Here is a 13,362-nt window from a genome sequence, read left to right on the forward strand (position 1 = left end):
ATAGTGAGAGAGGAGGTGTAGAGGCAGGTGTAGCGCTTATTCCGCTTGCCAAGATAAGTGCCGGGAGGGATAAATGGTCCCAGGGAGTCATGTAGGGAGTGATCCCTGTAGAAAGTGGGGGGAAGGGAAAGATGTACTTGGTGGTGGGATCCAATTGGAGATGACAGAAGTTACGGAGAATTATGTGCTAGATGCAGAAAGTGGTGAGTTGGGAAGTGAGAACAAGAGGAACCCTATCCCTGGTAGGGTGGCAGGACGATGGCGTAAGAGCAGACGTACGTGAAATGGAGGAGATGCAGTTGAGGGCAGCATTGATGGTGGAGGAAGGGAAGACCCTTTCTTTGAAAAAGGAAGACATCTACTTTGTTCGAGAATGAAAAGCCTCATCCTGTGAGCAGATGCGGAAACAGAGGAATTAAGGGAAGAGGATGGTATGTTTGCTAGTAACAGGGTGGGAAGAGGTCTCATCCAGGTAGCTGTAAGTCCGTGGGTTTGTAATCGACATCAGTACCCTTCTCTCAATTCCTCCTCCTCTGCCGCATCTGCTCTCAAAATGAGGCTTTTCACTTTAGAAACGTCAACTGTACTCTTTTCCATAGATGTTGCCTGGCCAGCTGAGTTCCTCCAGCATTTTGTGTGTGTTGCAAGAAGTCAGCATGATTTTATGCAGGAGAGATCTTATCTTAATCCGAGTTTTCTTTAAGGAAGAAACTAAGAAAATTGGAGTAGGTGTGCTTTTGAGGACTTTTAGGCCTTTTTAATTAAACTTAATTCAAGATTGTTTAATGTCATTTCCAGTACACAGTACACAGTATAAAGGGGAACAAAATAATTGTTACTCCAGGTTCAATGCAGCAAAAAGCACTAAGATAAAGAACATAATAATAAAAGAACACGGATTATAAATACACAAGGTAGCTTGTATACCTATATTGATTGTATGTGCATAAAGTGATGCTGGGCACAGGAATGTCTAGGCATAGATGACTGGCGAGACCTTACAAATTAGTGGTGGTTGTGAGTGTGGAGGATGGGTTAATGGGTGGAGATGTTGATCAGCCTTACTGCTTGGGGAGAGTATCTGTTTGAGTCTGGTGATCCTGGCTTGAATGCTACGTGGTAGCCTCTTCCCTCATAGGAGTGGGACAAACAGTCCATGAGCAGGGTGTGTGTGGTCCTTCATAATGGTGCTGGCCCTTTTCTGGCACCGTTTTTTTTTAAGAATAGTACAACACAGTACAGGCCCTTTGGCCCACAATGTTGTGCCGACCCTCAAACCCTGCCTCCCATATAAGCCCCCACCTTAAATTCCTTCATATACCCGTCTAGTAGTTTCTTAAATATCACTAGTGTATCTGCCTCCACCACTGACTCAGGCAGTGCATTCCACGCACCAACCACTCTCTGAGTAAAAAACCTTCCTCTAATATTCTCCTTGAACTTCCCACCCCTTACCTTAAAGCCATGTCCTCTTGTATTGAGCAGTGGTGCCCTGGGGAAGAGGTGCTGGCTATCCACTCTTTCTATTCCTCTTATTATCTTGTACACCTCTATCATGTCTCCTCTCATCCTCCTTCTCTCCAAAGAGTAAAGCCCCAGCTCCCTTGATCTTTGATCATAATGTGTACTCTCTAAACCAGGCAGCATCCTGGTAAATCTCCTCTGTACCCTTTCCAATGCTTCCACATCCTCCCTATAGTGAGGCGACCAGAACTGGACAAGTGTGGCCTAACCAGAGTTTTATAGAGCTGCATCATTACATCGCGACTCTTAAACTCTATCCCTCGACTTAAGCTTAACACCCCTTAAGCTTTCTTAACTACCCTATCCACCTATGAGGCAACTTTCAGGGATCTGTGGACATGTACCCCCAGATCCCTCTGCTCCTCCACATTACCAAGTATCCTGCCATTTACTTTGTACTCTGCCTTGGAGTTTGTCCTTCCAAAGTGTACCACCTCACACTTCTCCGGGTTGAACTCCATCTGCCACTTCTCAACCCACTTCTGCATCCTATCAATGTCTCTCTGTAATCTTTGACAATCCTCTACACTATCTACAACACCACCAACCTTTGTGTTGTCTGCAAACTTGCCAACCCAGCCTTCTACCCCCACATCCAGGTGGTTAATAAAAATCATGAAAAGTAGAGATTCCAGAACAGATCCTTGTGGGACACCATTAGTCACAATTCTCCAATCTGAATGTACTCCCTCCACAGCGACCCTCTATCTTCTGCAGGCAAGCCAATTCTGAATCCTCCTTGCCAAACTTCCCTGGATCCCATGCCTTCTGACTTTCTGAACAAGCTTACCGTGTTGAGCCTTGTCAAATACCTTACTAAAATCCATATAGATTACATCCACTGCACTACCCTCATCTATATGCCTGGTCACCTCCTCAAAGAACTCTTATCAGGCTTGTTAGACATGATCTGCCCTTCACAAAGCCATGCTGACTGTCCCTGATCAGACCATGATTCTCTAAATGCTCATATTTTGTGTGTTGCAAGGACCTTGTAGAGTCTGTAAAATTATGAGGGGTGTAGAGAGGGTAGGTAGAATCTTTTTCCCAGAGCAGGGAGTCTAGAAGTAGATGGGCACAGATTTAAAATGAGAAGGGAGAAATTTAAAGATTTTAGGTTTTTCCACAAAGTGTGGTGAGTATCTGAAACAAACTGCAAAAAAAAGTTAGAGCCTCATACAGTTGATTACATGTTGAAAAGGCATGTGGGCAGGTATGTAAATAGAAAGATGGAGAGAGATGTGGGCACATGGGATTGTGTCAATAGGCATCACAGTAGGCATGGACAAGCTGAGCTGGAAGGATCTGTAGTGTGACCTTAAGTTTATCAAGGATTGAAAGGTTACAAAAGCGTGATTGGACTGAGTGACCAATGGCTTTCTCAGAGATGAGAATGTGTGAGCTAATAATGTATATGTATTTTTTAAAGGCCATGTTATTACACTAACTGTGAGTATCTGGATCTGGTTCTGGTTCAGGAAACTAATTTGTGGAAAGAGAATGGAGTTTGTGACTGGGACCAAAGAGTTTGTTTTTTTTTCATTATTTGAAGAAATGAGTTTGTCTAGCTTTGAATGGTAGACAAGTACTTTGATAATTTTGAAGTGAGTTAGAGAGGTTAGATAGAGATTGGTACCACCAGCATAGTACATGTGGAAATTCTTGCTGTGTTTTTGGACCCTGATGTGGGACTCTACAAACATGAAGTGCCAGAGGTGAGTACCAAAGGTAATTGGCAGCAAAATCATCCTCATTCCAACTAGTCTGGCCCAGAAGATGATTGTACATGTCACAGAGCTACCAAGTTTTGGAAAAAAAATAATAAACAGATTTCTCTTCTTGGTTACTTGGTGACAAGCAGTGCAACTCTCTTTATAATCAATCACCTGTGTTTTTGAATGTTGATGTGGGACTGTCCAAACATGAAGCAGCAGAGGTCAGTATCAAAGGTAAATGGTGTTAGATGGCCCTCATTCCAACCAGAGTCTGGCCCAGAAGATAGCACATGTTATTTTAGTGTCTCTATTAAAACCTCATTGCTTCTTTCTCTTAGCTACATAAACCAGAGGAACAGAGAATGGAACATTGTGGAGTCTGAAAAAGCTTTACTGGTAAGCATTATTGCTGGATGGTATCATTTGTTGATCAAATGCACTGAATAGAATACAAACATGGAAAACCTACAACACAATACAGGCCCTTCGGCTTACAAAGCTGTGCCGAACATATACTTACTTTAGAAATTACCGAGGGTTACCCATAGCCCTTTATTTTTTGAAGCTCCATGTATGTATCCAGGAGTCTGTAAAAAGACCCTATCATTATCTGTCTCCACCGCCATCGCCAGCAGCCCATTCCGTGCACTCACCACTTTCTACGTTAAAAAAAGCTTACCCTTGACATCTCCTCTGTACTACTTCCAAGCACCTTTAAAACTGTGCCTTTCGTGTTAGCCATTTCAGCCCTGGGAAAAAGTCTCTTGACTATCCACACGATCAATGACTCTCATCATTTTATACACCTCTATCAGGTCACCTCTCATCCTTCACCGCTCCAAGGAGAAAAGGCCAAGTTCGCTCAACCTGTTCTCGTAATGCATGCTCCCCAATCCTGGCAACATCCTTGTAAATCTCCTCTGCACCCTTTCTATTGTTTCCACATCCTTTCTGTAGTGAGGCGACCAGAACTGAGCACAGTACTCCAAGTGGGGTCTGATCAGGGTCCTATATAGCTGTGACATTACCTCTCGGCTCTTAAATTCAATCCCATGGTTGGTGAAGGCCGATGCACCATATGCCTTCTTAACCACAGAGACAACCTGCGCAGCAGCTTTGAGCGTCCTATGGACTTGAACCCCAAGATCCTTCTGATCCTTTATACTGCCAAGAGTCTTATCATTAATACTATATTCTGCCATCATATTTGACCCACCAGAATGAACCACCTCACACTTACCTGGGTTGAACTCCATCTGCCACTATTCAGCCCAGTTTTGCATCCTATCGATGTCCTGCTATAACCTCCACACTATCCACAACACCCCTAATCTTTGTGTCATCAGCAAATTTACGAACCCATCCCTCCACTTCCTCATCCAGGTCATTTACAAAAATCACGAAGAGAAGGGGTCCGAGAACAGATTCTTGAGGCACACCACTGGTCACCGACCTCCATGCAGAATATGACCCATCTGCAACCACTCTTTGTCTTCTGTGGGCAAGCCAATTCTGGATCCACAAAGCAAGGTCCCCTTGGATCCCATGCCTCCTTACTTTCTCAATAAGCCTTACATGGAGTACCTTATCAAATGCCTTGCTGAAATCCATATACACTACACCTAACTGCTTTACCTTCATCAAGGTGATTCGTCACATCCTCAAAAAATTCAATCAGGCTCGTAAGGCACAACCCGCCTTTGACAAAGCCATACTGACTATTCCTAATCATATTATTCCTCTCCAAAAGTTCATAAATCCTGCCTCTCAGGATCTTCTCCATCAACTTACCAACCACTGAAGTAAGACTCACTGTTCTATAATTTCCTGGGCTAGCTCTACTCCCTTTCTTGAATTAGGGAACAACATCTGCAACCCTCCAATCCTCTGGAACCTCTCCTGTCCCCATTGATGATGTAAAGATCATTGCCAGAAGCTCAGCAATCTCCTCCCTTGCCTCCCACAGTAGCCTGGGGTGCATCTCGTCCGGTCCCGGAGATTTATCCAACTTGATACTTTCCAAAAGCACATCCTCTTTCTTAATGTCTATATGCTCAAGCTTTTCAATCTGCTGTAAATCATCCAAGATCCTTTTCCGTAGTGAATACTGAAGCAAAGTATTTATTAAATACCTCCACTATCTCCTCCGGTTCCATACACACTTCTCCACTGTCACACTTGATTGGTCCTATTCTCTCACGACTTGGCCTCTTGTTCTTCATACTGGTAGAATGCCATGGGGTTTTCTTTAATCCTGCTCGCTAAGGCCTTCTCAAAGCCCCTTCTGGTTCCCCTAATTTCATTCTTAAGCTTCTTCCTGCTAGCATTATAATTTTCTAGATCTCTATCATTACCTAGTTTTTGAACCTTTCTTAAGTTTTTCTTTTCTTCTTGATTAGATTTTCAATGGCCTTTGTACACCACAGTTTCTGTACCCTACCATCCTTTCCTTGTCTCATTGAAACGTACCTATGCAAAACAGCGGGCAAATATTCCCTGAACATTTGCCACTTTTCTTCCGTACATTTCCCTGAGAACACCTGTTCCCAATTTGTGCTTCCAAGTTCCTGCCTGATAGCTTCATATTTCCCCTTACTCCTATTAAATGCTTTCCTAACTGTATCAAAGAGTGTGAGTTCTCACAACCACTATGTATAGAGTTAGAATATTTCACATGTAGTACAATAGGATCCGGGTACCTATGCATTATGAAGGGAAGGTCTGCAGTTTTCATTTCTTAGTTACTTGTAGTTGCATGCAGTGTAACTCCCTTTGTAATCAATCATCTGGCCATTTTGTCCCATTACCATTCTGCCTTTCAGAAGCTGAAAATCAATGTACAAAGTGAGACCCTGATGGAATATGCTGGTTTGATAATGCATTTTGGAGGTTCAGTTAAGGCATTATGTTAAGGGATTGCACAAGTTGAATAGCTTCGTTCATCTGAGCCCAAATCAGATTGGATACAGGGTACATGTGTGCCAAGGATTGTTACTCTGAACTCCAGAACAGACCCAAAATTTGTAGTGCTAGCCTTAACAGCTTGAATAGGGATTTGACCTTTGTCAGGATTGGATGTCTGCAAATCTCATTGTAGACCCATTGAAAGGATCTTAAATGTCCCCTCAGTAATGTCCTCTTCTTCTTTGGGTCTCCAGAATAAGAAGGTCAGCATAGGATATACAACCAAGAAAGTAAGAGGAAGCTCTAGCAAACAGATGGTTTTTAAATATTGACAGTTTCCATAATCTGGATTGTGGGAATGCTGAATGATGGGTGGGGTGGTTGAGGGGTAAGCAAGATCCGTGGTAACAACAGATTCACTCAGCATAGAAACAATCCTTTGGCCAATTAAGTCCATGCCAAGCATCAATCCCATTTTATCATCTGCACACTTCTGAAAGCTCCTTCCTCCCTCCTCCCCCTCCACCCCATGCCCTTATGTATTCCACCAGCATCTTCAACCATTTACACAGCATGGACGATTTACAGCAGCCAGTTAACCTATCAATCCATTTGTCTGGCAAGGTGAATGTCTAAGCTCCATATAGGCATGTTGGAGGTTAGGATTGAACCTGGATCTCTAGTACTGTGAGACAGTAGCTTGACTAGTTGCACCACAACGTACTTAAGGACGAATTAGCAGGGTTGTGAGGAGTAGTGGATTGAGTTGTGTTTTTTGTAGCACTAACTACTGTATTTGAATTCCACATTTTGTGCTGAGGTCTTGTAACTGCTTTATTAATGTTTCACCATGGGGGAAAATGTCCTAAGTTCCTACAGAAACATGAGAAAAATTGACAAATGCCCAAAAGAAAGGGTGTTAACCAAGGGTGTTAAAAATGCCCAGACAATTGGGTTTTAATTAGCTGGTTTCTGTTAGAAGGATGTGGTAAAATTGAGGGAAATCAAGAGCTTGAAGTGAAGATTGTTGAAGGTATGGCTACTGATGGACTAAAAATTTGGGAGAATACTCAAAGGACTGAGTTGTGGACAAAACATGTTATAGAAATACAGTGGATCCCAGTTAATTGTGCCATCAGTTAATAAGGGCATTTGCTTATTTGGGACAACTCTTAAATAATAAAATAACCGTGGAAGTAGCTGGGATTCCCTTCGTTTATTTGGGACATTATGCTGCTTAATTGGGACAGGAGACAAGAGACTGTTGCCTAATAGTTTCTATCGTAAGTCGCATGCACATGTGTGGTCGTTGGACATCATGGAACGAATAGTGTCAGTTGCATGCGCTTGTATTATGTTATTCATTTTGGGCTGATGGGGGCTGATTTAAAAAAGCAGTGATTTTTGATCATTTTGTTTTTTATTTTGACTTGATGCAGGAAGGCCTTGAAGGCAATTTTGACTAGGTGTTTGCACTGATTTTGTTCATTTACAATGAATCAAAAGAATACAGTTTTGTAATACTGCAGTAGTGTTGGTAGTGTTCTAATTTCTGCCGTATGAAACAACACTTAAATGCATAATTTTTTACTTGGTTAAGCAACTTTTTCTACTTCCATGAAACTTCAGCTACTTGGGGCAGCTGTTTAATTGGACCAAAATGTACTGGTCCAGATGTGCCCCATTTAACCAGAATGCACTGTATATGGTGAAGAATGATAAGGGGAATCAGAATCTACTACAGACAGTATAACAAAGTGGTGCTTAGCAACCCGCTGGCTGGCTTTGTAAGTGACTCTGTGTAACGCAGTGGGAACTCATCTGAGAATTACTGGTGATAGGGTGAAGGCAACAGCACTCATGGTTTTTCACTATTACCTCTTTGCAGGCTGAGGTCCAGAGTGAGAGGACCAAGCAGATGGACCCATTCACCAGGCGCCAGTGTCAACCCACCATCGTCTCCAATGTAAGGACTGTTTGTGATTCAACCAGCAGCCTAAATAAATATACAGTGCTATCAGAGCACCTTGCCAAGTAGTTATCAACTGATGACAGAGTCTGTCATGCTGTATGAATGTCAAGTAGTTGCAGCATGGCAGTTGGGTTTATAATGCTACCTTAGGAGGGAGGAAGGAGGGTTTATAGACTGGGTTTTACTCTAGATTGCAGCCTGCAAAAAAATAGATGGGTGTGGCATTGCCAATCAGGGATAGTACCACAGATGCAGAAATGGAGGTCATTCTGTAGACAACTGAATTACTGTGGGTGAAAGTCAGAAACGGGAAGGGAGCAATCGTTCTATTGAGACTATTCTTTAGACACCCCCCCCCCCCCCCCGTAGCACAAAGACAATGAGGAGCAGATTGGGAGGCAGATTTTGGAAAGGGGATAAAGTAACAGGGTTGTTGTCATGGGTGACTTCAATTTCCCTAATATTGATTGGCACCTCCTTAGTGCAAAAGATTGTGAATTTCTTGGGTATATCCAGAAAGGATTCCTGTCGATGAGTCTCCCACAGAGCCCATACTGGATCTGGTACTAGGCAATGAACCTGATCTCTTAGTGAGTGGATTCTGAAGAGTGACCACAACTCCTTGACCTTTACCATAGTTTTTGGCAGGGATAGAAGCAGACTATATGGGAATGTATTTAATTGGGGGAGGGCAAATTACGATGCTGTTTGGCAGAAAATTGGTGGCATAAATTGGGAACAGATGTACTCGGGGAGATGCACAGAGGAACTGTGGTTGTTTATGGAGGACTTTCATTAGTTTCTGGATAGGTTTGTCCTATTGAGGCAGGGAAAGGATGGCAGGGTGAAGGAACCATGGTTACCAAAAGATGTTGAAAATCTAATCAAGAGAACGAAGGAAGCATAAATAAAGTTAGTAAGCAAAGAACAGACGGGCTGTAGAGGTAGCCAGGAAGTAGCTTAAGAAAGGATTTGGGAGAGCTTGAAAGGGGCATGAGAAGGCCTTGGCGTGTGGTGGGATTAACCAAAACACCAAGGCATTCTACATGTATTTCGTGATTTTTATTAACGACCTGGATGTGGGGGTAGAAGGCTGGGTTGGCAAGTTTGCAAATGACACAAAGGTTGGTGGTGTTGTAGATAGTGTAGAAGATTGTCAAAGATTGCAGAGAGACATTGATAGGATGCAGAAGTGGGCAGAGAAGTGGCAGATGGAGTTTTTCCCGGAGAAGTGTGAAGTGGTACACTTTGGAAGGACAAACTCCAAGGCAGAGTACAAAGTAAGTGGCAGGATACTTGGTAGTGTGGAGGAGCAGAGGGATCTGGGGGTACATGTCCACAGATCCCTGAAAGTTGCCTCACAGGTAGATAGGGTAGTTAAGAAAGCTTATGGGTTGTTAGCTTTCATAAGTTGAAGGATAGAGTTTAAGAGTTGCGATGTAATGATGCAGCTCTATAAAACTCTGGTTAGGCCACAGTTGGAGTACTGTGTCCAGTTCTGGTCGCCTCAACATAGGAAGGATGTGGAAGCATTGGAAAGGGTACAGAGGAGATTTACCAGGATGCTGCCTGGTTTAGAGAGTATGCATTATGATCAGAGATTAAGGCTTTACTCTTTGGAGAGAAGGAGGATGAGAGGAGACATGATAGAGGTGTACAAGATAATAAGAGGAATAGATAGAGTGGATAGCCAGCCCCTCTTCCCCAGGGCACCACTGCTCAATACAAGAGGACATGGCTTTAAGGTAAGGGGTGGGAAGTTCAAGGGGGATATTAGAGGAAGGTTTTTTACTCAGAGAGTGGTTGGTGCGTGGAATGCACTGCCTGAGTCAGTGGTGGAGGCAGATACACTAGTGATATTTAAGAAACTACTAGACGGGTATATGAAGGAATTTAAGGTGGGGGCTTATATGGGAGGCAGGGTTTGAGGGTCGGCACAACATTGTGGGCCGAAGGGCCAGCACTGTGCTGTACTATTCTATATTATGTATGTGAAGAAGAGAAAAATGGCTAGAGTGAGGGTAGGACCAATCAAGGATAGTAAAAGAAACATATGCCTGGAGTCAGAGGAGATAGGGGAGGTCCTTAATAAATACTTTGCTTCAGTATTCACCAGTGAGAGGGATCTTGACGTTTGTGAGGACAGCCTGAGATATGTCAATGTTTCAAAAGAGGGTGTGCTAGAACTTTTGAAAAGCATTAGGATAGGTGAGCCCCTGACAGATAAACACTAGGTTATTATGGGAAGCTAGGAGAGAGATTGCTGCACCTTAGGCGATTATCTTTGCATCCCCACTGGCTGCAGGAGTCGTACCAGATGACTAGAGGGTGTTCAAGAAAAGTAATAGGGACAACTCTGAGAATTATAGATCAGTGAGTCGGATCAATAGTGGGAAAACTGTTAAAGGAGATTTTTAGAAACAAAATTTACGAGCATTTGAAGAAGCATAGTCTGATTAGGGATTTGTGAGGGGCAGGTCGTACCTCACTACCCTGATTAAATTCTTTGAGGAAGTGACAAAACAAAATGAAGGTAGAGCAGTGGGTGTGGTGTATATGGATTTTAGTAAAGCATTTAACAAGTTCTTCACAGTCGGCTCATTCAGAAAGTCACGAGGCACGGGATAAAGGGAAACTTTGTCTGTGTAAGTGGTATGTATTCTGCTTGGGGGTTGGTGAGTTTTCCACAGGGATCTCTTCTGGGACCCCAGCTCTTTGTGCTTTTCTTTTTATAAATGACTTGGAAGAGGATGTAAGTGGATGAGACAGTAATTTGCAGATGACATGAATTTGGTGTAGGGTACAATGGGACATTGATAGGAACAGAGCTGGGATAAAATTTATTTCTTCAGTGGTTTGAACAGGGCACGACTGCACAAGTGTGTGGAGGTCAGCCAGTGAGAAAAGTGGGAAGAGATAAACTTTATACTTCATTGTCGCCAAACAATTGATACTAGAACGTACAATCATCACAGTGATATTTGATTCTGCGCTTCCCGCCCCCGGATTACAAATTGATACTAAGTATTAAAAATTTAAATTATAAATCATAAATAGAAAATAGAAAAATGGAAAGTAAGGTAGTGCAAAAAAAACGAGAGGCAGGTCCGGATATTTGGAGGGTACGGCCCAGATCCAGGTCAGGATCCGTTCAGCAGTCTTATCAGTCTTAGCCCTTTGGTGATAAAGGGCTGTTCCCAAATCTGGCTGTACGAGTCTTCAAGCTCCTGAGCCTTCTCCCGGAGGGAAGAGGGATGAAAAGTGTGTTGGCTGGGTAGGTCGTGTCCTTGATTATCCTGGCAGCACTGCTCCAACAGCGTGCGGTGTAAAAGCGAGCAGAGTTGAAAAGGTGACAGTTATTTCTTTCGCGGTTTGAACGGGGCACGACTGTGCAAGCGGGTGGAGATCAGCCAGTGAGAACAGCAGGAAGAGTTTAAAAGGAAGACAGATTTACAGAGCGGGCAACGGAGTAAAGGAAGACAGAGTAGGAAAGCTTTGGCTCAACGGGGCTTCGGTGATAAAGGGTCAAGGCCAGGTAGGTTATCTGTTTAAAATAAAGTCAAAGTATGTGTGTGAGGCCAGTTTTTTGTGCTCAGTGTCAGATGTGGGAGGTACTGGAGACTCCCAGGCCGGGATGACCACGTTTGCACCAGGTGTGTCGAGTTGCAGCTCCTTAGGGACCACGTTAGGGAACTGGAGCTGCAGCTCAATGACCTTCGTCTGGTCAGGGAGAGTGAGGAGGTGATAGAGAGGAGCTATAGGCAGGTAGTCACCCCGGGACCACAGGAGATAGACAAGTGGGTAACAATCAGGAGAGGGAAAGGGAAGAAGCAGGTGCTAGAGAGTACCCCTGTGGCTGTCCCCCTTAACAATAAATGTTCCTGTTTGAGTACTGTTGGGGGGGTGGGGCGGCCTCCCTGGGGGAAGCAACACTGTCTGGCCCTGTGACTCAGATGGGTAGGGAAAGGAAGAGGATAGCAGCAGTAATAGGGGACTCTATAGTTAGGGGGGGTCAGATAGACAATTCTGTGGATGCAGGAAAAAAAAGCGGATGGTAGTTTGCCTCCCAGGTGCCAGGGTCTGGGATGTTTCTGATTCTGAAGGAGAACAGCCAGAGGTTGTGGTACATATTGGTACCAATGACATAGGTAGGAAAAGGGAGGAGGTCCTCAAAAAAGACTACAGGGAGTTAGGAAAGAAGTTGAGAAGCAGGACCTCAAAGGTAGTAATCTCAGGATTACTGCCTGTGCCATGTGAGAGTAAGTATAAGAATAAGTTGAGGTGGAGGATAAATGTGTGGCTGAGGGATTGGAGCAGGGGGCAGGGATTCAGATTTCTGGATCATTGGGACCTCTTCTGGAGCAGGTGTGGCCTGTACAAAAAGGACGGGTTGCACTTGAATCCGAGAGTGACCAATATCCTGGAGGGAAGGTTTGCTAAGGCTATTGGGGAGAGTTTAAACTAGAATTGCTGTGGGGTGGGAACTGCACTGAAGTGACGGAGGAAAGGGAGGTTGGCTCACAAATAGAGAAAGCTTGGAGACAGTGCGAAAGGGAGGATAGGCAGCTGATAGAGAAGGGACGCGCTTAGTCCGATGGTTTGAGATGTGTCTATCTTATTGCGAGGAGTATCATGAATAAAGTGGATGAGCTTATAGCGTGGATCAGCACTTGGCGCTATGATGTTGTGGCCATTACAGAGACTTGGATGGTGCAGGGGCAGGTATGGCTACTACAAGTGCCAAGCTTCAGGTGCTTCAGAAAGGACGAGGGGGTGCAAAAGAGGTGAGGGCATGGCCCTGTTGATTAGAGGTAGTGTCACGACTGCAGAAAAGGAGGAAATCATGGAGGGGTTGTCTACGGAGTCTCTGTGGTGGAAGTTGGGAATCGGAAGTGGTCAATAACTCTACTGGGTGTTTTTTATAGACAACCCAATAGTAACAAAGACATTGAGGAGCAGATAGGGAGACAGATTCTGGAAAGGAGTAAGAATAACAGGGTTGTTGTGGGAGATTTTAATTTCCCAAATATTGATTGGCATCTCCCTAGAGTGCGGGGTTTAGATGGGGTAGAGTTTGTTAGGTATGTTCAGGAAGGTTTCTTGACACAATATGTGTCAACAAGACATACAAGAGGAAAGGCTGTACTTGATCTGGTATTGGGAAATGAACCTGGTCTGGTTTCAGATCTCTCAGTGGGAGAGCATTTTGTAGATAGTGATCACAATTCTATCTCCCTTACCATAGCA

At 43.9% G+C, this 13,362-nt stretch overlaps 1 protein-coding gene across 2 annotated transcripts in view; it reads left to right on the forward strand.

Annotated features, from left to right (window-relative positions):
- rtf1 (RTF1 homolog, Paf1/RNA polymerase II complex component) overlaps positions 1-13,362 on the forward strand; it is a 217,275-nt gene that overhangs the window by 183,781 nt on the left and 20,132 nt on the right. For both annotated transcript variants that reach the window (XM_063054453.1, XM_063054446.1), the window contains exons 14-15: positions 3,578-3,635; positions 8,032-8,109. In XM_063054453.1, the coding sequence (XP_062910523.1) occupies positions 3,578-3,635; positions 8,032-8,109 (136 nt within the window). The remainder of the gene's footprint in view (positions 1-3,577; positions 3,636-8,031; positions 8,110-13,362) is intronic.

Source organism: Mobula hypostoma, chromosome 1 (assembly GCF_963921235.1).
Source record: "Mobula hypostoma chromosome 1, sMobHyp1.1, whole genome shotgun sequence".
Taxonomy (NCBI): domain Eukaryota; kingdom Metazoa; phylum Chordata; class Chondrichthyes; order Myliobatiformes; family Myliobatidae; genus Mobula; species Mobula hypostoma.